This window comes from Miniopterus schreibersii (genome assembly GCF_964146895.1).
Source record: "Miniopterus schreibersii genome assembly, chromosome: 3".
Lineage (NCBI taxonomy): Eukaryota > Metazoa > Chordata > Mammalia > Chiroptera > Miniopteridae > Miniopterus > Miniopterus schreibersii.
The window spans coordinates 22,650,720-22,675,852 of record NC_138103.1 but is presented as its reverse complement, the minus strand read 5'-3'; the positions used below and the strand labels follow the sequence as shown (position 1 = coordinate 22,675,852).

Sequence of the window (25,133 nt, the reverse complement as noted above, 5' to 3'; positions counted from 1 at the left end):
TGAGAGAGAGAAAAACACCAGTCAATTGGCTTCCATACACACCCCAACAGGGAATCAAACCAGCAACCTTTCAGTGCACAGGCTGACACTCAACCAGTTGAACCACTGCTGCTCTTGTGCTTCCTAAACTGTGCTTATTACTAGCATATCCTGGGAAACTTTGAAAAATCCCCAATGCCCAGGCTTCACCCACACTTGTTAAAGCAGAGTCTGGGTATCAGTAGCTCTTAAAGATCCCCCAGGTGATTCAGAGGGGCAGGCAAGTTTGAGAACCAGTGTTTTGCTCTGGGTCCTGGCTACTCAAGAGTGTGGTCTGGGGGCTTGTTAGAAATGCAGACTCTCAGGTGCCAGCCCAGACCTGCTGAATCAGTCTGCACTTGAGCAATATCCAAAGAGACTGGTAAGCACAGTAAAAATGTGACCAGCACTGGCATGAGGTACAAAAAAACCACAATCTGAAGCATGTGTCTGAAAGGTTCTGACTTATGGATCAATGATTTACTGAACCGGGTTCGGAGGTTGCTGCTTTCATTTCTCTGATTTTCTGCCCCCTCCCACTCCATCTCCATCAATGGATGCTCTGGCTCGGGGAGGGGAGAATAGTGAGGGGGAAGGAATTACATTCAGTGAGCAACTCTTAGGGGGGCTACAGAGTGAGTAAGGGACATCTGGACATATTCTGGACAATCCCTTCCACCGTGTTATTAATTACAGGTTGAATAATAGCTGAACCGGCTGTTTCTTATTCACATTCTGCCCCACCCTCCAATTTCTTCTTTCATTCATTTCTCACCCGATCACTACCCAGTGATTTAGAAAGTGAAACCAAGGCTGTCTCGGAATTGGAATAAATGTTAACTTGAACTTACTGGCTTCTTAAGGAAGTGAAAAGAGCCTCAGATTTGAGTAGGCCAACTTGGTGATGCAAGACAATAGAAACTTTATTGCCTTGCAGTTTTTTAACTGACAAGATCTTTTTTTATGAACCCAGTCCCCAAAGTGTGTCTTTTTTCTCATATAGAGAGTGAGATGTGGCTATACACTCATCTCTGTATATGTGTTTATGTGTAGTTATGACAAATAGGATTTCCGAGATGCCTGTGTGTCCTGTGCAGGGAGGTGTGGAAGGAAAGGGGCCACCGCTGGGAGTGAGGACACCTGGATCCCTCCCTCATAGCAAGTCACCTCGCTATGCTGGGCCTCAGTTTTCTCACTTCTTGAACAAGGCAGTTTGACAGTTGAAGTTGCAAATTCAAATGTCTGCAGGAGTCAGGGTGGAAATCCAAATGGGACTGATGGCAGCCCCTCCTCTGCCCTCCTCTCCCTGTTAGCCTTGGGAATGTGGGTCCAGTGTTGCCAGATGTCAAGGGAAGAAAAAGGAAATCTGGATTTCCTTTGCAATTTCACAATTTTCGAATGTTGAGAGGTAATACAACTTGTTGTTGTTGTTGTCATTATTGTTGTTTTGCAGAATTTGGAAACCACACAAAACACTCCTGAGGCCATAGTTCACCTGGGGCCAGCCAGGTAATGACCTCTAGACTAAGTGATATCCCAGGACTCTTTTAGAATCCAAATTCTACCTCTTTGATGAATCTGTTGCTTTTTGTGTAGTGATATCTGTGTCTCTAGTTCATTCTTTCAGTAAATATTTGAGGACCCTTTATGAGCCAGAAACCATAGTTAATTAAAAAAAAAAAGAATGAGATGGAGTTTCTACTGAAGGTGAGCAAAGAGCTTAGTGAGATGCCCCAATAAATAATAAGGCTCCCTGAAAGAACTAGACTTGCTGAAAAGTCTAAGGAAAGGCAGATGTGATTCTTTACCGAGACACACAATCTTTGTGAGTCTTGGTAGTTTCATCTGTGAAATAGGGAGACCAAGACCTCCCCATCAGGCCTGTGTGTAGATTAGAATTCTATCTATAAAGTGCTAGGCATATAGGAAATGCTCAATAAATAATGCTACCTAGTGCTACTACTTTATTATTATAAACTCCTTAGAGTTAGGGGTTGGGTCTGATTACAGTCATGCAGTGGCAATTGGTAACTTGTAAGCAGCAAGCAGGTTGTATTCCCAAAGTGTATGCCTCAGAGCTTGTTTCCCACGGAGATGGCACCCATTGGTTACTTCCCCAAGGCAAATCTGGAAAAGCCTATTTAAACTACAGGGTGGCCTAAATATTGCACACTTGCAATTTTTTCAAAATCAAAAAGCAGTGTTGATGGGAGGCAAATACAACTGAAGAAGGTTTTTCAGGTTCTTTTTTTTTTTTTTTTTTTTAATAAATGATGTTACAAGGCATCTTGCTTGTGAGTGGTACTTGAGATTCTAAGGCAGGTTTATTTAGAAGGCCAAGAGCAAGAGTGCACACTTGATGATCCTGAAGGGGGCTTCTAGGGATGTTCAAGGGCCTTTAAGATGGATGATTCTAAGTTTTTTAATTTGTCTAATTGCACTTAAAAACATACAACTTTCCTTTCCCTTGAGCCCATTATCTCCGACATTGTTTTCATACTTACCCGTAAGCATCGTCTTTAGGTTGATGACTCTCAAATTTATATCTTTAGGCCACATTCTTATATATCCAGCTCTCAGTTTGGCATCTCTACTCAGAGATTTCATCCAGGCCTTGGACTTAACATGGTCAAAACAACTCTTGACCCAAATTTGCCTCCTTTCAAGTCTTTCCTATATCAATAAACACTGCCATACACTGGGTGCTCAGGTCAAACCCTGGGAAATATTCTTACTCCCATCATACCCCACATCTAATCCCTCAAGTAGCACCAGTATTCCATGGCATTATATGTAACATGTGATCACTTCTCCCCATGTGCACACTCTCTCTGACAGAGACTTCTAGTTCTCCCTCAATATCTACTTTTCCCCTTTCCCTCAAAAATGGAACCTCCTATTTTTAGCTGAGTCCAAAATAGGCCAATCCCCCTTAAACTGTTTATAGCTACATGGCTAAGTTCTGGCCAATGGAATATGAGCAGAAATATAATGTGGCAGCTTCTAGGAACCATCCGTAAAAGATATTTGGCATATACCCTTTGCCTCCCCACCCCTTTTATTCATTCTGCTGGCTGGAATGTGATGTGATGGCTGGAGCTGGAACAGCCATTTTCAATCATGAGGTAACCTTAGAAATGGAAGCTGTGCACAGCAAAGCAACAAAGTAGAAGGACCCTAGATTGCTGGGGACTTCATGAAGCAACTAGCCATAGCCAACCTGGATTACTTGCTTCTGGACTTCTACTGTGAGAGAAATAAACTTTTATCTTATTTAAGTCACTGTTATTTTGGGTCCTGTCACCAACTTAATTCCAACTAATAGACTATTCTGGCTAAAGCAGCCCTCTTTCACATTTATCTGTATTTTTTTTTTCAAAGTACTTAGTACCTGAAATTACCCTATATATTTACTTATGCTTCTGTTTATGTGTTTATTATGTGTCTCCCCCCCCCCCCCAAGATAAACTCCTCTAGGCCAGGGATTATCTGATATTCACTGCTGTATCCCCATTCCCTGGGGGTACGCATGGCACATAATAGGTGCTTAATAAATATTTGTGAAATGAATTGGTGAATGAACACCTACTATGTGCCAAGGAGGGAAGATACAAAGATGTTTCCTGAGCCCCTTGCTTGAGAAGCTTATTGTGTAGTGGGAACTGACTCTAGTTAGAATGGCAGTCATCCTCATTGAATTCATCTAGAACAGCGGTTTTCGGCCAGGGGCAGTTTTGCTCCCCAAGGGGCAATTGTCAAAATCTAGAAACATTTTTGACTGTTGCGATTTGGGGGATACTACTGGCATCCAGTGAGTAGACACCAGGGATGCTGCTAAACATCCTACAAGGCACAAGGCAGCCCCCACGACAGAGAGTTATCTGGGCCCAAATGACACAGTGCAGAGGTTAAGAAACCCTGACCTAGTGAAGGTCAGCACCAGTTAGCTTTGCCAGGGAGAAAGCTGCTTGGACTATATGAGAGTAAAATCCATGGAGTGGGGGACAAGTGCCATGTGGCCTCTCCAATGGTATTAACAAGAATGTGGGATTAAGCCCCAAGTAGAGATCAGCTGAGCTGTCAAATTCGGCAAAGCTCTCCATTGAGAAGCCAACCCCAACCATGAACCTTTACTTGGCACAGGGCCCATGTTTTGAGGACAATGTGGACTCAGAATAGGTAAAATTATGTCCAGAACTCTAGAAACCAAGCCAGAGAAGCTCTTTGAATGGTATCATCATTAATATAAAGAGCTCCACCATGAATTTTCACTTTGTCTGGCTTCCTAGGAAAGGCTGAGAGAGCTCTGAGGCTCTACTGCTCTCTGCTGTAATAAATCTCTTCTCTATATTCACAGCCCTCCTGCAAAATGTAATTTTCTCTTGCAAGTAAACAAATGATAGATGAGGGTAGTCTAGGGACAGGAGATTATGGAGGTGATAGTTCTGAGCCATTTCATATTTTAACTTTTTTTAGCTTTCCAATATGTTAGACATTGACATGTTTGGTGACCTTAGACAGGATGCTTAATCTCCCTGAGCCTCAGTTTCCTCATCAGTCAACTCTGGGGGTTGGATCAGGCCATGATTTAGTTGCCTTTCACTCTAAATAATCATAATGATTCATTTCTCACTTGTTACCAAAAGATAATTGATGGCAAATAAATGCCTGGGCTTGAAGAAAGAAATTTGAAAATAGAGGAAAGACTACAGTGATTATTTGCATCAATGTACCCACCCCCATTTTAAAAAATAAAACAAGCATTAATCTTTGGAACAATATTTCCTAAAATATGTTTCTAAGAACATAGCTCCTTAAGATATGAAAATGGGGCTCTACGTCAAAAAAATGGGGAGCACACTAGAGTGCCTTCTTGGAGAATAGCAATAAGTCATTTTAACTTTTTATAAACCCAGTGTTTCTCACTTATTTGAATAGAGAATCAATTTTTTATTGAATATTTATTAATATCCTTACAGAACCAGTGTTCCTTGAACTCACTTTTGGAGACCCTGCCTCAGTATATGATATTACTCTTTTTGCTCTGTACCTGTTAGGAGAGGGAATGATGGGACCTGCTAAAAAGAATCCCAAAGAAGACAGACAGCATGCTTGCCAACATCCCTGGCCTTCATTGGAAACATGGAATTACCCACATACCTGATATCAGGCAACAATAACATAGTTGGAAACACTATTAATAAAATCCACTTATCAGCCTCATTTTGTTATTACATAGCCTGTGATGCAAAGAGAAAAATTTAAACTTGTGCCCATTTGCTGAATGTACTCTGTCAATCTTACTAAGTTACTCTATTTCAGGGGTGGCAAATAGGTGTGTTATTTTTTGGTCTCATGACAACTTTGATCAATGGGTAGTAGCTGCCTGGAGCTCTGTATCGAAGATGATACTAAGACCTTCAATGGGCTTGGAAGAAAATATGCTGTGATTGATTCCTAATGTCTGTCGTGGGCATAGTGCTGTGATTGATTCTTGATGTCCGTTGTGAGTGTAGACTGGATGGAATGTATATGATGCTGTGTGTTTCCTCACCAAAAATCAGAGGCTTCTTACAAACTACGCACATTGGTTTGGTTGGGGAATTAAGACTTAGTACACTTAAGTGCTTAAATGAGAGGTTAAGATAACTCTGGAGGGTCAGAAAATGGGGGTTCCTTTAGGTATTAAAGTAAAGATAAATTTTATGGAAGAATTGACTTGGGCCTTGAAGGGTAGAAAGGTTAGGTCTTGTAAGGAGACCCTGGATCATAATTCTCAGCAGAGACTGCTGATGGGCTGCCAATGCCCCAGGAATAGCTTGTACCTCTAGAGCTGCCCAGCTACAATGTAGGCATCACGTACGCAGAGAGGAATGGGTCACATTCATTTTAATAATATATTTTACTCAACCCAATATATTATCACTTCCTATAATCAGTATAAAATTTATTAATGAGATATTTTATGCTCTATTTTTGGTAATAAGTCTTTGAAAGCTGGCGTATATTTTACTGCCAGCATATCTCAGTGGGAGCCAGCCACACTTCAAGTGCTCAGTAGCCACAAGTGGCCAGCGAGCTGCCGTATTGGATAATGTCGGTCTAAACGAGAACTCTTGCTCATAAAGTTTGAATACAGTTAATGAGGTTTTCAGCAGCTTTCCCACACTATTTTGATGAACAGACTGGCACTAGCAATATTTTTTAATCTAAAAATTACTTCTATAAATAAGATATAAGAAAAATCTATTACTTCATTACTTTAAAAATAATTTAACTTAATAATTTCTTAAAAATAAAAGATTTTGTTTTTTGTCTCTTGTTACTATTAGGAAGGCAGCATTCTTAAGTAGAGAACAGTAATAGTTCCTTTGACTTGCTCTCTCTCTCTTTCCATTTTTTTTATTGTGGTAAAATATACATAACATAAAATGTACCATCTACGTGAGTAGTTCAGTGGCATTAAGTACGTTCGTGTTGTGGTGCCATCACCACCATCCATCTCCAGAACCCTCCAACAGAAACTCTGTACCAGTTAAACAATAACGTCCCATTCTACTTTGTGTCTGTGAATTTGACTACTCTAGGTTCCTCATACACGTGGAATCATGTAGTATTTGTCCTTTTGTATATAGCTTGTTTCACTTAGCATAATGTCCTCAAGGTTCTTCTGCATTATAGCATATCTCAGAATTTCTTTTTTAAGGCTGAATAATATTCCATTGTACGGACAAGCCACATTCTGTTTATCTACTCATGGACACTTGTGTGGCTTCCATCTTTGGGCTCTTGGGAATAATGCTGTATGAACATGGGTATAAATATCTAGTTGAGTCCCCACTTTCAATTCTTTTGGGTATATACCCAGAAATGGAATTAGAAATCATATGGTAATTCTGTTTTTTAACTATTTGAGGATCTTTCATAGTGTTTTGCATAGTGTCTACACCAGTTGACATGCCCACCAGCAATGCACAAGGGTTCTGACCTCTCCACAAGCTCGCCAACACTTTTGTTTATTTGTTTATAATAGCCATTCTAATGAGCAGAAAGTGGTGTCTTATTGTGATTTTGATTTGCATTTCCCTAACGGTTGGTGATGTTGAGCATCTTTTTGTGTGTTCCTTGTACACTTGGATATCCTCTTTGGGGAAGTGCCTATTCAAGTCCTTTGCCCATTTTTTAATTGAGTTGTTTGTTGTTGTTGAATTGTAAGAGTTCTTTGTATATTCTGCACATTAACCCCGTTTCAGATATATGATTTGCAAATATTTTCTCTCTTCCGTGGGTTGCCTTTTCATTTGCTGATAGTGTCCTTTGATGTTAACAAATTTGGTACATTATAGAATGGTCAGGAAAATGTTCCTCCTCCTATGCCCCTCAGGTAGTTTTCAGGTAGGGAGGTGTCTTTGATATCAGAAACCCAGGGTTCAAAACCAGTTTCTGCTACTTACCAGCCGGGTGGCCTGGGGCAAGTTACTCACTAAACTCTCTGAGTGCAGTTTCTTCCTATCTGAAAATGAGGATTTGATAATATTTACCTCCCAGAGTTTGAAGAATGGTGGTGGTTAGACATAAGTATAATTAAAATTCTAAGTAGTCATTATTATTTTAACAAAATGGTGATAAATGTGGTATCTGCTTTTAAACTGGGTAGCACAGGGCCAGGCTTTGCCATTTATTAGCTCTTTCCCATCCTGGTATTTGCTGTGAATAAACACTTCCCAAACACTTGCTGGTGATTTGGAGATCAGGCTATTAATTTTTCTATAATCCTATTATTTTCATATTTCTATTTCCCTTACCCGAGGTGATTTCATACTCGGCCATCTGCTTTCCCTGCATCCAAAAGCCACCTCAAGTCTTTTTCTGAGAAGCTTCTTCCAGGGCCCAGCAGGGAGGGTCCCCTGAGAGGTGGCATGCCTGGAGGATGGTCCGAATGCCATGCCAAGCATTGTGACCTTCAAACCATTCTAGCACAAAAGACCTTCCAGAGTAAGCCTTTATTTGCCTCCTTGGCATGGGACGAAGGGATCGTTTTAGTTATGACACATAGCAGACCACCGAAGAGGCTGAACATTTCTATTTCAGCAAGAAGTCAGGAGGGAAATACTTATCCTTCCCTTACTTGCTGGGCTCTTTCACTCTTTAACGATAATGAATTAAACTTGTGACACATGATGGCTTTTAAGAAAATGGGCTACTCATACAATTCGATAGATTAAGTTGATTGTTGGCTAAATTATAGGGGCAGTGTGGAGACAGGTGAGGCAACCCCATGTGAGTTTAAACTTCAGCTCTATTATATATTTACTGGCTATATCACTTTAGGCAAGTTTTGTCCTCTATAAGCCTCTGCTTCATCATCTGTAAAATGGGACTAAGAGGAACAACCAACTTTATGTGGTCAGCTTGAGGATTCAATTAGCAATGAACTAATTATGTAAGGCCCCTAGCACCAGGCCTGGTAGGTAAAAAGAGCCCAGTAAATGTTAGCTATTGTTGATATGAATTATATCATCATCATCATCACATTTGGGTGACTTCCAAGAAGTGACAGCAAATGCTGAAGGCACCACCCTCCTGTACCCTGGCTTTAGCTTCCATCTGCACACTTCCTATTGCGGCCCTCACCACACAGTAATATCTTTTCAGCCCAGTCCTGGTGGGCCCTGACTTTTGGCAAGATGCTTAAAGAAGGCTGGATTGGGTAAGAACTCAGGGAAAGGCACTAGAAGCCATAGCTTAAAATAAAATAGTCATGGGGATGTAAAGGACGGTATAGGGAATATAGTCAATAATATTGTAATAACTGTGTATGGTGCCGGGTGGGTACTGGAAATATCAGGGGGAACACTTTGTGGAGTGTATGGTTGTCTAACCACTATGCTGTACACCTGGAACTAATACAAAATCATATTGAATGTAAACCGTAATTAAAAAATAATATTTTTAAACTGAGTGAAAAACGAAAGGCTACATTGCTAGGAGCTCCTTCTAATAACAGCCAGACAGGAAAGAAGATACACTCTCTCTGGCCAAACAATATTTGTCAGTTAGCATTCAAAGTAGAAGGTCCTGCCCTCGCTGAGTAGCCCAGCTGGTTAGAGAGTCATCCTGATACACCGAGGTTGAGGGTTCAATCCCCGGCCATGGCACATACAAGAATCAACCAATGACTGCATAAATAAATGGAACAACAAATCTCTCTCTCTTTCCCTTCCTCTCTCTCTCAAATCAATAAATTAAAAAAATAAACAAAAACAATGATAAAAAAACAAAATAAAAAGACTGACTCCCATAAAGTCCAATTCTTCATAAAGACATTTACTAGCTAAAGGAAAGAAATATGCTTGTTGGGCTCGATCCCCAGTTGGGGGCATGCAGGAGGCAGCTAATCAATGAAGACTCTCTTATCATTGATGTTTCTCTCTCTCCCTCTCCCTTCCTCTCTCTGAACTCAATAAAGATATATTTAAAAACAAACAAAACTTAAAAAAAAAAAGATAACCGCACAAGCAATAGGTGGCAATGACTTGCTGCAGAGATGTTATTTACATACTCTGCATCTTATTTAACTGATATTGCTTTAATCTTGAGAAGCAAAGGAGGTGGCTCCTTTAGAATCCCCACACAAATCCTTGGTAACCACTAGGCCAACCATGGGGGAACCTCACCCTCTCGGTTTCTCCACATTAAAAGTCTCAAACAGCTTTGGCTGGGCGTCATCGCTCTCCTATCTTATTGTTTGGAGAGTGCATAAGCCACTGGCAGCACGTCTTGTGTCCTGATTCATAGAAGCTTGGCCCTTGCCTCAAGCTGAGGCAGCCTGAGTGGAGGTTTCAAATGTGTCATGAGGTTTCCCAGCCAAATTCCTCCAGCACCAGCTTGAAAACTGGCTATAAAAATAGCCCTTACTAAGGGAGCCTGACTGTGACAACGATTTCCTATCTGGGAGCAGGAATAAGAGGACTGCTGTTCTTATTTTTAAAAAATCTTCTGTAATGTCTCTCTGATGTGGATTTGCTTTTAAGATTGTGTTTTAAAATCATTTTTGTACTCAAGTCTCCTGTTTGAGGATGAAGTTCCTCCATGCTTGGTGCCTAATTGGGGTTAATCCAGCATCAGATCTGGGAATTAAAGGGAGCAAAAGAGAGAGCCTTATTTTTTGTTTATCAGGATATAAATTTGAGAATTTGTCTAGGAAATTTGGAAGATCTATTTAGGAAAATCCTGGTGGTTAAGGCCAGGGTCTTTCAGAAGTTAAGAAAGGCTCAGGTCAAATTGCAGTGTTTGAGGCTCTGAGTATGTTAAACATTTAAGAAATAGCAAACAGGGCACAAAATTTATGGTCTATTTTAAGAGTTTTCCTATTTATAATTGAACACTTTTAACACAATGCAATATAATGAGCTATTCACCAGATTTATATGAAGTGTTCATGCAGAGTCTCTGCAGGCTTATGGGCCAATAAGGGGACACAATTTTTAAATCCAGACATCTTTCCTGTCAGCATTCCTCTGGGACTCTGTATAACCTTATTAGGCCATAATGTCAAAGGTCTAAATCTGAGGCCTTTGACATATGTGAGGTTGGGACCAAATGTCTCTTCTGTCCCTGCCTGTGACAGTTCCTGCCTATCACCAGCAGGTGACCTTGGGCAGGCTGCTCAGTTCCTCTTGGTATGAGATACCTACGTCATAGTGTGGTTCTGAAGAATTCCATGAAGTAGCCCACACAGAGCATTTGGCTCAGTGCTTGGCATTAGTAAATGCTCAATAAATATCAGCTAGAGTTGGTCACTATTATTAGAGTTAAGACTCAATGCCTTGGCCAAAGTTTATTTAATTGGTCTATCTGGGTCAGTGCCACACCCTATGAGTATTCATTCTTTGTCCATTCATTCAACACGTATTTACTGAATGCTTCATTTTAGTTTTTGAAATTTTTGTTTTATAACTACCACTTCTGTATTAGGAAACTAAGAATAATCAGGAAAAAAAAAATCCCCCATGATCCCACTTATCATAGGACATCAATATTAGGTAAATTTAATACATTTTCTTCTAAGTTTTTTTTTTCTATGAAACCTCCCCCTCCCTTTTTTAACTCAGTTGAGGTCCTAGCACATGCTCACTTCTGCATCTCATGCTTTTCTTTTTAACAAGTTAACATCATATTTTCCTGATTTCATTAAAAATTCTTCATAAATATAATTTTTATTGGTTGCAGAAAAGTCTAACTATGAATGTATTATCTCCTAATCAGTTTCCTACTGTTGAACATTTTCTTGCTATTAATAAGTGAAACTGAGATTAACACTTTTGTATTGATCTTAGTCCATATTTTTGTTAATTTAAATTTCATTCCTCCCATTAACAACTATTTTTGACTTCCTACACTGGAGATCAAAGGGGTAGAGGTGGGATGGGTGTGGACTTTGCTTTCACAGACAGAGCTCGTATCCTAAGGGCATGACAGATAAATGGGAGAAAAACTTATACTTGCAGATGGTGATGGGTGCTGCCAAGGAAAGAAGTAGGGAGTGTCACAGAGTACCTGGAAAGGGTACTGGCCAGCTTTTGGGGGGCTGGGAGGCCAGGGAAAACCTTTAGAAGAATTAAGATGGGCCATGGAAAGCTGCCAGGACTAGGGTGAGGCAGGGTTGGCACTTGCACAATCCTGAGAGTGAGTGTGCCTCCTTGAGTTTGGCACCATAAACACTTCACTCACTTTCACCCTGTGGAAATTAATGACGGAGACTTCAACCAGGACCAGAATCAGGGGAGGTCCTGGTGGAGGAGCTCTCACATCCATGATGGTTTCAAAAGCTCTGCAGGAAGATCTCTATGGTTATAACAGCACAACACCAGCCACTTCCCCTTCCCTCTATAAGAACTTCCTCTCCTTTGATTTCCCCAACTTGAAAGAGGGACGTGGCTTGCTGTAGCTAAACATGCTGAATTGCAATCTTCCCCCCTCTCCCCCCGCCCTGCTCCCACCCCTACCCCTGAAGAAATCCTTTTTGTTGAAGGAATATCTTGGCTGACTTTTTGCTGGCGATCAACACAACCCTGATGGGAAAAATGTAGGAAAGGTATTCCAGGCAGAGGAAAGAGCAAGTACAAAAGCCCACAGGCTCTGGCTTGGTGTGTTTCAGGAAGAGAAAATTGGTCTCTATGACTTGAGTGGAATGGAGAAGTGCCAATGGAACCAGTGAAACAGAACCACCAAAAGAAATGAAAAAAAAATTTTTTGTATAGTTTTGAGACTTGACCATATTTGATATATATTTTTTAAAGTATCCAAGTAGTTGTCATGGGAAAAACTGGGCTTTCAATTCTTTTTTTCCCAGTGGTTTAGAATTGTCTTTACAGCCCACATATATTAGGATTTGAGGTTCAGGGGGCACTGATAACATGTTCAGTGCTTACAGGCTTGAAAGTGGTGTTTCTAAACCTTGGCTGCACATTAGAATCCCCTGTGGAAGTTTTAAAAAATACCGATGCCTGGGTCCACCCTGAGAGATTCTGATTTAGTTGGCCTGGGGTGAGGCCTCGGCCTAGGGATTTTACCCTGGGGACAAAATAGTGACCCACATATAGGATCCTGATCTGGATATGAGCTGCTGTGGGATATTTGCAATGTACATTAAAAGAAAAATTCCCTTAGAGAGAGGGAGAAACATTGATGGTCTGGCTCCTGCACATCAGGGGACTGACCCTGACTGGCAATCAAACTGGCAACCTTTCAGTGCATAGGAGGAAGCCCAACCAACTAAGCCACTGGCCAGGGTGACGTTTGCAGTGTAAAAGAAACCAACTTTTATAGCCTCTTGTAGGCTCTTAGTAGTGACAAGTATGGGAAGCCACTGATGGGTTTTAAGTAGGATGGTAACATGATCTGATTTTTATTTTAAGAAAATCACTTTGGCTGCAGTGTGGCAAATTTTCTTAGGGTAGGTTCCCAGAAGTGGAATTACTGGGGGAAAGGGTATTAACAACTTTAAGTCTTTGGATACACACTGTTCAATTGCTTTCCAGGAAGTTGCTGCCAAATGACACCTATCTCCTGTGTCCTTACACCACCCGTTTGCCAACACTGAGTGTTTTTAATGATTTCTGTGGGAGAAGTACAAAAAGCAATGATAAATAAGAAGCAATTGTTTGAGCAACCTGCCAGTTACTTTTTTTTCTCCTGCTTCATTGGTCAAATATTATCCGAATGACCATGTGCTTCAGAGAGGTTGTAGGTCTAATTTTTAGCTATTATTTATTCACTGCTTACTGTGTGGCATGCACTGTGCAAAGAACTTTACAGGCAATATCTCTGTTAATTCTCTCAACATCCTTAAGAGGTTGGCAGTACTGTTATCGTCTCCATTTTACAGATGAAAAAAAGGGGCACTATGAATCAGGAGATTGCTGATGCTTCCTCAGTTTTTAAGGGGAGGGCTTGGAATTTGAACCCAGAGTCCATCCTGAAATTACTCTGCTGTTGTTCTGTAATTTGGAAAGGTTAGAAAACTCCTGTAATTTTTCTCAGGGGTTGAAGGTTTTGGTTATTCTGCTGCAAATTATTTTAGAATATGAATAATTGACATAATTTGTTCGCTGTATCATTATTGCAATCAATTATTTAAGGAAGTACAAATGATTTCTTGGCCACATCAGCCATTTGCTCATGGGCCTGAGGGTCCAGAAGAGGAGGGGAGCATCATCTCACCTGCATAAAAAGTAAAGATTCTGAGGAAAACAGGTCCAAGGACATTTGGAATTTAAAATTAAGAAAAGGCTTTGGGAGAGGGGGACTTTATAGTCAGATTGAAAGACAGGCTTGCAGGGTGGTGGAGAGAGGGCAAACCTAAATATTGTAGTCATTTCTTATAATAGAGCTGTCTTTCTGACCCCTACTTCCAGAGTTCCTTGAGGACAGGGAAAGAATAAATCATGATTAGGCTGTACATTAAAAATACTTGAGGATAATGTATTCACTATTGCTTATGTAATCAAACATCAACTACAAGATACAAAATCAAAATACCTTGTGGCAGAAATAAGTCTTCCAGAGAGGACCATACTAATGAGGGGACCCTAACCTTGGGACTTGATTCAAGAGGGATTCTTTCTCTTCATAGAAGAATAGGGGAGAGGAAATAATGAACCAAGAAGAAAGGACACCTCTTGTAGGGCCTCTTTTACAACTGATAGGACCCTTCCTCATATCCCCCCCTCAGCAAGAGAGAGGTAGGCAAATGTGGAGGTACTAGGGCAAATTTCAGGCTGGAGTGTGTACATGAGGAATATAACCCTCTTAACTTGGGTGCACTATTAAATTATTTTTTTACACGTCTGGGTGACCATGCTTGGGTCTGACCTAGTGAGAATTTCTGCATTGAGTCAGATATCAGCTCCAGTTCAGAGCAGGAGTTTCTTTTCTCCTGAATGGGGGAGATGGGCGCATGGGGAGGAAGGGCTCATTTGAAAATCTAACTTTCCATCTTTTAGAGTTGGCAGGATCATAGTTTAGTGAGAGTTTGTGGGGATAAGCAAGGAGCCAAAGATTGAGGGGTATGTGTGTGGAGATACCAACATCTCATAATCTTCAAATACTTTTGGTAATAATTTTTAATTACACAAAGACTTTTTCTTGCAACATAAAACAAAGGGTTAAGACCCTCTAGGTAGACAAGGCTAACTCCAGTTACCGGTTTCATGTGACTCTTGTCCACCTTTCCTTTTCGTATCTGCATCCACAGTACGTATTAGGTGCTTTAGTAAAGCAAGTCTTTTGGGGAGACTGTTGGGGGGCTGGAGCGGGGGGAGTGCGCAGGTTTGCCTCTCTCTAGCCAAACTCTTACAGGTGGGGAAGGTGGACAAGCGCTAGGGTGCGAGGATTTCAAAGCACAGTTCCTGTTGTGGGGACGGGGGTTCGTGGTCACTGCCCTTTCTCCCTCTATTTAGTTTCGTTTTTTGCAATATGAAGAAATGGTCAAGGTGTCAGGACTCCAGGGCACACTTCAGGTTGGGGTTGGGTAAGTGGATATCCACTCCCTTTCTTTTTCATTATTTTTACTTATCACCACACAGGGTGGGGAGGGTGGGCGCCCGAGAACTGAGAGCGCCCGCGGGTACCCCGGGTCCGTGATCGGGTGCCTCTTACTGTCTGACTGCCTGGCCCGAAATGGACAGGTGCTTTCCGGGGCGCGCTGGGAGGGTGCGCATGTAGGGGTGGTGGCGGAGAGCCCCTCTCCCATGAGCCCCCGCGGCGGGCCCCCGGACCTTGGCGTGGTTTGCGGGGAATGGAGGTGAGCCCTGGGCGCGGGAAGGCTGTCGGCTCGCCCCGCCCCTCCCGGCCCCGCCCCGCCCCTCCCGGCCCCGCCCCCTCCCCGGCCCCGCTCCTGGGCCCCGCCTCTCGCTCCCAGCATGCCGTGCGGCAGCGCGGCGGGCGGAGTCGGGAGGCGGGGAAGCCGTAGCTGTGTGAGCGTGAGGAGCTGCCGCCACCGCCTCCTCCTCGCCGTCCTCCTCCTGGGCCCCGGCGTCGCGGGCCGCGCACGGGCCTCGAAGAGACGTCGCCTCCCCTTCCTCCGCCTCCCCGTCGCCGTGCCTCTCCCGCCTCCTCGTCCTGCGCTGCGGGCTCAGGCGGAACCCGGAACGGCCGTCTGCCTCCCCCGCCCTCCGCCGCCGCCTCCTCCTCCTCCTCGGCTTCCTCCTCATCCCCGGGCCGGAGCAGAGTCTCGGCGGCGGTCGGTTCGGGCGGCGACTCGCGCTTCTTCGGGCGGCGGCGCTTGGCCATGTCGTGTCGGGGAAGGTAATGAGCCGCAGAGCCCCGGGGTCTCGGCTGAGCAGCGGCGGCGGCGGCACTAAGTACCCGCGGAGCTGGAATGACTGGCAACCCAGGTGGGTGAGCCGAAGCCCAGCCCGCCACCCCGACCCCTGGGCCCCGCCTCGGGCGGGCCGAGGCCTAAGGCCGCTGGACTGGGAGGCGCGGCCTAGGCCCTCCACCCCCCGGGAACCGGGCGCGGCTTCCTGGGTCCCCTCCCGTCCCGGCTCCGGGTGGAAGGCCGCTGGGAGGCAAGGCCTAAATGCCTCTCCTCTACCCCCTGGGCAGGAACCGGGACCCTGGGCGCCCGGCCGAGGCACTGGCCTAGGAGTTGGGTTAAGGGTGGTAAAGAAAGAGGCCTTGCGGTGGGGACACATATTAGTTACCATCTCCCCAAGTTGGGATTAGAGTTGGGGGATCCTGAGAGTCCAGGACCCTCTCTGTTACTCTTTCACTTGGTCCTTCGCCCTCTGAGCCCCCATGTGAAAGACCTCCTCCACTGTGATCTCCTCTGTGACTCCCCCCCACGTGTTAATAATTAAAAAACAACAACGCCCGACTCAGGTTTTCGTCTGACTTTAGGCAGGGTAGTGGCGGGGCATGAGGTGAGATTGGGAGTGTGTTAATGGGGCTGACCAACTCGTCCTGGGAAATGAAGTTTTGGTGGAGAGCAATTCATACCTGGCCACTCTCTCAGAGTAGAGAATTTCCCCTTGTATGGAGGCTTTGCTCTGAGGCCGCTTTGGGGCCTAGTTGGTATTGACTGTAATAAATAGGAGCATCAACTTAAAATGTGGTGTCTTTCTGATTAATCATGGGGCAGTTGTGCTTAATTTCGGACTGATTTATTCTTACCTCTCTTATTGAATAAGTGCTTGTAATATTCAGAGACTTTGTAGGATTTAGCCCGGTGCCTAGAACTCCCTAAATGTATATAACATTTTAGGATTCGTTGATTCATGGAGCATTTATACTTTGAGGCACACTTGCATTATGATTGTCCAGGAACTGGCCAAATACATGTAAGACACAGGTTATTGGGATAACTTTTCCTTTTTGATGTTAATTCCAGCAGTGTTTGGAAAGAAATAATTGGGTAAGATGTTAGTGTGTAACATTTTAAGACTTGATAGAAAAATCACAATGATCTTTTGGCTAATGGGTGGTATGCATCCTATTTGATTTACTATGTCTAGACAAATCCGGTGTCTGTTGAGAACTGATGTATGTAACTAAATGATCTGAAAAGATAATGTCTGAATCTGGAATTGAGATGTTACATAGTTTTTAAAAAATTGTTTTAAAAAGTATAGCCAGGTAGGGTTTGTGAGTGCTTTAAATAAAATCAGTTGACTAGGGTAAGTATTTTTATCTGTAATCGATGTCCTTAATTGTTTTGTTCTTTCATTGAAATGTGTGATTTTTTTTTTTTTTTTTTTTGCATTTAAGGAATTAGATGATAAATGCATTTGAATTTGACAGCTCTTTTTTGACAGTGGATTTTTTTCATTATTTTTCAGTATTGTGGTCATTATATACAAAATAATTTAATATCCCTTTAGAGGACTATGTAAAGTGCCCTTCTCAAAGAGTCCTAGAGCTTTTGGAAAAGAATTAATTGTAGCTTGTAATTCTAAATAGATAGCAGAGTTGCAGCCACCTGCGGGGGTCACCTGACATTTGACATATATGAAGCAGAATGGCCTCTACAGTTATGGAATATATACATGGATTATTAATATTATCCATGTTTTCTTCTTTCAAGTGCTTTATTTCTTGGCTTTGTGGGATGGGGTTTGCTGAGTTAGGGGGGATGTATGCTTGCTTTGAAGCTATACTCTGTAATAAAGTGTCAGAACTTATGCCTAGGTGGACGGATACTGTGAGATATACTTGGTTACACAGAGTAACCGTTGGTTAGGATGTTGGAAATAACTTGACTTTTTTTGGAGAGTAGGGAACAGAGAAATATGGACAATACCCCGTAGCTTTATTTGCATGGTCACCTCAGGTTTGTTAAATAGCCAATAAAAAACAACCTTAGGTGTTTGGCAGGTCATAAGTTTTCATAAGTTAAATTTGAGGTGGTTCTGTCTCCACTTCACTTCAGGAGAGGTGATGGTCTCCTGTTAACTGACAGAATGGAGCTTGATCTTCCCCCTTGTTTAAATGGAGTTTTCTTTCTTAAATAAATATTTGTTTTTAACTTATTGATTGATTTTAGAGACAGAGAGGAAGGGAAGGGGAGACAGACAGACAGACAGAGACATCGATTTGTCATTCCACTTATTTATGCATTCATTGGTTGCGTCTTGTATGTGCCCAGACTGGAGATTGAACTCACAACTTTGGCCTATCAGGCTGACGCTCTAACCAACAGAGCTACTCGGCCAGGGCTTATTTTCTAAACATCTTCAAATGCAGGCAGATTCCTGTGGTTCATCTGAATCACTTTGGTTTTTTAAAAGACTCTTTGCCTTTCTGTACCATTCCTCCTTTGCTTCCATTTCCCTAGATACAAGCTTTAGAAAAAAGTGAGATTTTAAAAAGTAGTATTTGTTGGTTTCTTCTAGTCGGTTAGTCTGGAAACTGACTGTTGAGTCAATCTTGGCCACACGTGGTACTTCACACAAATTAACAGGAAGTGTTCCAGGTGGCTGAATAGAATAGTGTCATATGGCATCAGAACAAGCCCACCTTTGCTAAAAGCATACTTTCAGCAGAAAGCATTTTTCTAGCACTATAGTCTTCTTTTCCATTCACTGTACTCTCAAGAGTGATTAGGCAAATGTTTTTTTTAAATTCATTGCCTCTAGCCAAACCTTTTCCTTTTCTTCACTTTATTTTGGGAAGTAACCTAGTACCAATCAAGATAGAGATCAGAAGGATTTGTTTTTAAAATAAAATGTGTAATTAGTTATTGTACATTTTAATATTCCAAATGACATGATTAATTTTACACTGAAGTCAAATATAGATTAGTTCAACAAGAGGAAGCATGCAGGTCAACAGAAAATAATAGATTTTACTTCTACATTTGGGAGTCTTAGGCATTTATTCCTTTAACAGCTAGGTACTAGGTGTCTTACAGTGCCCAAACTTATGATCTTTCTACAATTCTAAAAGGATGAAACTGTATATTAAAAATATCTTCCATTTTGGTAAAATCTAGACAGATTAAAGTTCTCAAAAGTACAAATACCTTTATTCTCCATTGTCACAGACCAAAAGACAAGGAAGAATGCTGTGAAGATAGAAAAGCCAGAAACCAGTATGTCTGACATTGTGAGAAGCTGGATTTTTGAAGTCAGAGTTGTCTATTCAGCCTTTTATGAGTCTGTACTGTCTAATATCCATAGATGCATAATATAGTAAACTACATAAGGAAAAAAATTAAGAGAAGTTACATGTTTTATAACTATAAGTTGAGCTTTAAATAGAATAGAATTTAATTGGCAATTATGTACCACTGATTTCTAAGCCCACTAAGGTTTTTCAGGTAATTGTGTATGGGTGCTTAATTTGCGCGGGGAGGTGCTATTTTTTCCATTGTAAAATAAAATATATATTTTTTAATGAAATAATTGTGTCTTTAAATTGCACCCCCCCCCCATCTGTTTTGGTTCTTTTTTAGATTGGGAGTATAATTGAAGGGTTTTTTCGTTTTTTTTTTAGTTAACAGGAGATTATGAAATATTCTAATTCAATGAAAATATTCCAGTTCAGGAAATATTGATGCTTTAGGGATTTTTATGACTAATAGAGGAGGTTATAGGTTAGTACGGCAGATAAGAAAGGACTTTGTAAAAGGTTAAGTATTATATGGATATTAATTGTAATATAATTCTTGGTATAATTATTTTTATATGTGATTGATAGTTTAAAACCTGGAGAGTCAGAGGAGGGAAAGCTATGGTTGAATGGGGGTTAGGGGGTGGGGAAGCAGTGGGACCATAAAATTGATCTCTACTATTTTGACAGTAAATGGTGTGTGTGGGGGGTGGGGTAAGGAATCTTAAAAACAAACAGAAACAACAACAGAAGAAAGTACGGAGATGGCACAATGTAAGTTGTCCTTGGTAGAACATTTCTAGTTTGTTTAGAAGGATGGGATACTTGTGAGGAGTAATACAAATAAGAGAGAAAGCTCAGAGTTGGATTGGAGCTGGATTGTAGGCCTTGAATCATAGTTTAAATGTATTTGGAATGACTTTAGGGGACCACTGACATTCTACCAGCAGGAAAGTGGCATAAATTTAGGAAGATTAAAATTAGTTGGTGCGTGCGTGCGTGCGTGTGACATTGCAGTAGGAAGTAATTGGAACAGTCTGGACAAGAAACTGCTAAGGACCTAAATATTCTTTTCATAAGTCATGATTTTAATTCAGACAAAACTATTCAGCCCAATATACGGGAACTTCCATAAGCAAAAGCAGTCATTTGTTATCTGGTTTTGATTTTGAAGATGATCACTAAAGTGGTACTTTTTTTCTGCTCACACTTCAGTTCAGGTTAGGACACTTACATTATAAGGAATGGTCATACACATGAAATGGAGTGTGGTCCATGGTGTCTTTTGGGAACATTGAATTCTCACAGCTTTTTAAGATTTCCTGCCTTTACTACCTGGCATGTAGTAGCACTTGCTTTTTTGCTTTTCTTTCCCTGTCCTAACCACCTAAAGTAAATCAGTTGGGCTCCTTTTAGTGGACTTCACACAAGTCGTCGTTTTGTTTCTCCTCGTATTATTATTTTGGTTATTTTTCTTTGTCTATCTTAAAGTTTTCTTAGAACCCATTTTACTTTGGGGACTACAAAATGAAACATAACACACTCTCTTATATAGAGACCTAACAGTAAAGATTGCAGACATTTTGTGGTTTAATTCCTTTATGAAATACTTCACCTTACTACATTGAAATTTTTAAAAATGTAGAGTATTATCTGTTAAATTCCTGTAGTCTTTTGATATAGAGATGTTTGTGTTTTTAAAATAGGTCTACTCCATCTTGTATTAGTTGAGTGTACTTTTCTTAGTTGAATTTTTTAAACTCCATTGTGTTACTTTCTTTATATAAAATTTACATATGTTTAGGTCTTAATTTTAGTGTATTTGGCAAATGTATACACTTGAGTGACAATGACCCTAAACAAGATGCAGATACACAATGACTTTTCAGTTGGATTTCACTCCCACTCCCATCCCTACCCCACCACCACCCCCCCGAAAAAACCATGGGTGGAGTACACAGGTAGGTTTTGCCTTAATTTAATTTAATTTTTTTGTAGAAAAGAAGCCTTAGAATATTATCTTATAATTTATTACCAACTTAATGGTTTCTGAGGATTGATAACCTCATCATCTTCAAGATATTTCTTTGATTCTTTTTTTCTATAAATATACTTAATTGGGATATTTGAAGATCCCTGTGAAATCAGGTTTGGACGATGGATCTGCTGGTAACCTTTCCAGGCATTTATGTCCTGGAACGCAGAAGAGCTCCTCTGCTTGGCCAAGTTTATTCCTGTGAGCCACAGGTTCACGCACCTTTCTCTTTCCTCTCCATACCTACTCTCGCTTAGTTCTTGTTTTTCATACTCAGCAATATAACCCTTAAGACTCCTCCCTGTTACCTCTGCCCTCAGTGATCCCTCTTCTTTCTGAATCTTGCAACAGCTCTCCAATGAAAGCTAATGGTGCTTATCTCTTCAGTGATCTCTTGTTCTCCAATTAGTTTAAGTCTCTAAGGGCTGAGCCAGAGCCAGATTCTCCCCTGCTGTGCTTTCTTGCCATAAAGCACTCCTCAAGCTCATTTCTGCCTTAGGACCTTTGCATGTGCTATTCTTGCTGCATGTTACTGCACAGTTTTCTCTTAAAATACTTGACCCTGGGATACTCTTATGCTGTCTCAGCCTAAATGTCACCCCCTCAATGAGAAGAAGCAGTGTTCTCTAACACTTCACTTTGGTTGTCTTCATAGCACTTACCACTACCTAGAATTTTCATGTGTCTTCCCCAATAAAACATAACTTTCATATGTGCATGCATCTTGTATAATCATTGTACCACTGTATTCTTTCTTCCCTGCTATAGTACATCAAATAGTATATACTCTATTTTGTATATTTCTATTTTCTTAAGTAGATACATGAAAATAGAATTCTGCAAGTTTGTTTCTGTATTTAGAGTTAACTCCAGAATTTACAACACTTTTACTATAGGAGGCATTTTGAGAGGAACTGTTTTTGTACAACAGCCCAGTTAGCCAGAGACAGCAACTTAAATAAGCTGATTGAACAGGTTCAAAGGAACAGTGTTCTAGTGGACTGAGGTGGCCAGATCTTTTACAGAAGAAAGAATATGGTTATTTAAGATTCATAAGTTTTATCCATCTTGAAAAAATACCTTGCTCTCATATTTAAAGTTTTTATACATTATCTTATCCTGTAACTATTGTATCTACTTGTACATTCTTTAAATCACTTAAAGTTAAGCACTGGGTTGAGCTTTCTGGCATTTCATCAGAATGACTTGAGGAAACAAACTACTTGCCGTATGCCCGCTGATTCGGGGAATGACTGAAACCCCAAATTTCCAGATTCAACAGATTTCTAAACAGTGAATTACTTCTTTTATATTAATCTTTATGTCCTTTCAAAAAGGAAATTTTATTCCTGCTAGAAATGATTGCTTTGGAGGTTAGTGTTGTTATTTATATTATTATTCATAGTATGTCTAGGATGTCATGTTTATTACTTGGAAACCTTTAAGGACTTTTTAAAAAACATGTTATTATTGATTTCAAAGAGAGGAAGGGAGAGGGAGAGAGAGAGAAATATCAATGATGAGAGTCATTGATCGACTGCATCCTGCACGCCCCCTACTGTGGATCGAGCCCACAAGGGCATATGCCCTGACTGGTAATCGATCCATGACCTCCTGGTTCTTAGGTCAGTGCTCAACCACTGAGCCATGCCAGCCAGGCATAACAGACTTTTTGTATTATTTAAAAACATTTCTTTCAATTCTGGCCGGTGTGGCTCAGTGGTTATAGCTTCTATCTGTGCACCCATGGGTCCCGGGTTCAATTCTCGGTCAAGGGCATGTACCTGGGTTGCAGGTTCATCCCCAGCCCCAGTCAGGCCCATGTGGGAGGCAACCAATTGATGTGTCTCCCTCCTTCCCTCCTTCCCTCCTTCCCTCCTTCCCTCCTTCCCTCCCTCCCTCCCTCCCTCCCTCCCTCCCTCCCTCCCTCCCTCCCTCCCTCCCTCCCTCCCTCCCTCCCTCCCTTCCTTTAAAAAGCAATGGAAAAATATCTTGGCCTGAGGATTAACAACAACAAAATAGTAAAAATATTTTTTCAGAGGAGTTTCTGGTATCAGAATTGTAGACTCTTTTTTGGTATGGAACTTCTTAAGTTATGTTCTTTCTCTGTTTATAAATAAGAGAGGCACTACTTTCCCCTTTTACCTTACCCTTTTTTATCATAATAAAGAACCAAAATTATTAATGGCTCTGCAGTGGTCTGAGATAATTGTATACTCATATGTCTCCAGATTTTTAAAAAATTGTTAAATAGTTACTACATCTTTATTTTTGAGTCACATCCAATATATTAATACCTTTCTGTTGATTAGGGAAAAGGCTCCATTAATATATACATATTGAACTTTATAGCGATATAGCTTAGTTTTTCCTTCATATTTGACAGCATTGGCAACATTTTTTTTTTTTTTTTTACTGAAGTTCTTTGAATTAAAATTTTTCCCTCTTATTTAAATTTATTAATTGAAAGCTTGTCTTTCCTCTTTCCTCTTTAGCATTTTAATTTTTCTTTTTTTAAAAATATATCTTTATTGATTTCAGAGTGAGGAAGGGAGAGGGGGAGAGAGAGAGAGAGAGTAGAAACATCAATGATGAGAGAGTCATTGATCAGCTGCAGCCCGCAACCTGGGCATGTGCCCTGACCGGGAATTGAACCCTGATCGCCTGGATCCTAAGTTGACGCTCAACCGTTGAGCCATGCCCGTCTGGGCAGCATTTTAATTTTCTGATTTTAAAAGAGGTCTGTTGTATGCAATTGAAATTTTAACTTTCATCTTGAAATATTTAGTTCTTTGAAGTAATTCATGACTCCTGCTATTCAGCCTCTTGAGGGTCTCCTTAGTTTATATTCCTGATAATATGAACCTTGGAATGTCTTGCCTGAAGTGTAACACTTCCTTTATTTCCAGATTCTTTGTTTTGATTCTAACCCTGGAAATTCAGATTCATTGCCCTAATGACAGATTCTATGATGGTGTGGGGCTAAAGAAATAATACTTTTTCTCCCATCTAAATTCTTCTAGCTGGTCTAATAATCAAATTAACAGATAGAGTAACAGGAGAAAATAAAATTTTAATGCATGTGTACGAGGAATTCACATAAGCATGAAAATTCCAAAGACAGTTTGGCAAAATTGTGTGTGTGTGTGTGTGTGTGTGTGTGTGTGTATGTATTTGTCTTTTGGACAAAAGAGAAGGGGTTGTTTAGTGATGGGATTTGAAAGGAAGTAAGCAATTTACAGGTACTTGAGAAAGAGCTGAACATACTGCAGGTCAATTCTTGCTTCAGTGGGACACAGAGGGTATCTAGCTAACTAGGCTCCTGCCTGGTGCCTTCCTATCTACCATACTTAAATTAAGCTGAGGCGAATAAGCTAAGGTTTCTTTCTTGGAGCAGATCTTTCCATCTGAATCTTGGGCAGAAAAGTAGGAGGGTTTTTTGTTTCTTAATCAGCTTAAAATCAATATCCCAAAAAGCAGGACTTTGGTCCCCTTCATTGGCTTTCTGATATTTGCCAGAAGTTAGAAAATCCTATTCATTTGAGGAAAGGTGTCAAACTTTTTGTTCTCTTTATAAAATTGGACTGTTTTCTGATTAGATGATTTAAAAAATCCAAAGATGATCAGTATCCCATAGTATGGTACAGTTGAATGAATATATGTTTAATTGGAAAGAAAACATTCTGGATTTTTTTTCTTAAAACTCTGGTGGTTTTTCTTGCCTGTCCTTATATTCTTTGGATAAATGTGAAAATGAAAATGTTGCAGGTTTCCCAGTAGTAGGACTATAAAACTTGAGATTTAGTGTATATTTGTTAGGTTTAAAGGAATCTAAAGGCACGGTTTGTATTGTTTTTGAAGGAGTTGGAGTTAGGATTCTGTTATAAGCGATTAATTCTGTCATTATTTCAAATATTGAGCATTTTAATATGTGATATCTTGTCCCTTTTTGGAAAAGATTGAAATC

At 40.9% G+C, this 25,133-nt stretch overlaps 1 protein-coding gene across 4 annotated transcripts in view; it reads left to right on the top strand.

Annotated features, from left to right (window-relative positions):
- Positions 1–25,133, top strand: part of SMG1 (SMG1 nonsense mediated mRNA decay associated PI3K related kinase) — a 125,834-nt gene that overhangs the window by 14,625 nt on the left and 86,076 nt on the right. For 2 of the 4 annotated variants that reach the window (XM_081133096.1, XM_081133095.1), the window contains exon 1: positions 15,446–15,917. The exons of 1 other annotated variant lie outside the window; for it this stretch is intronic. In XM_081133096.1, coding sequence (XP_080989222.1) covers positions 15,832–15,917 — 86 coding nt within the window. In that variant the 5' untranslated portion in view covers positions 15,446–15,831. Of the gene's footprint in view, positions 1–15,445; positions 15,918–25,133 lie in introns of those variants that run through there. One more of the 4 variants, XM_081133097.1, reaches the window with a different exon arrangement.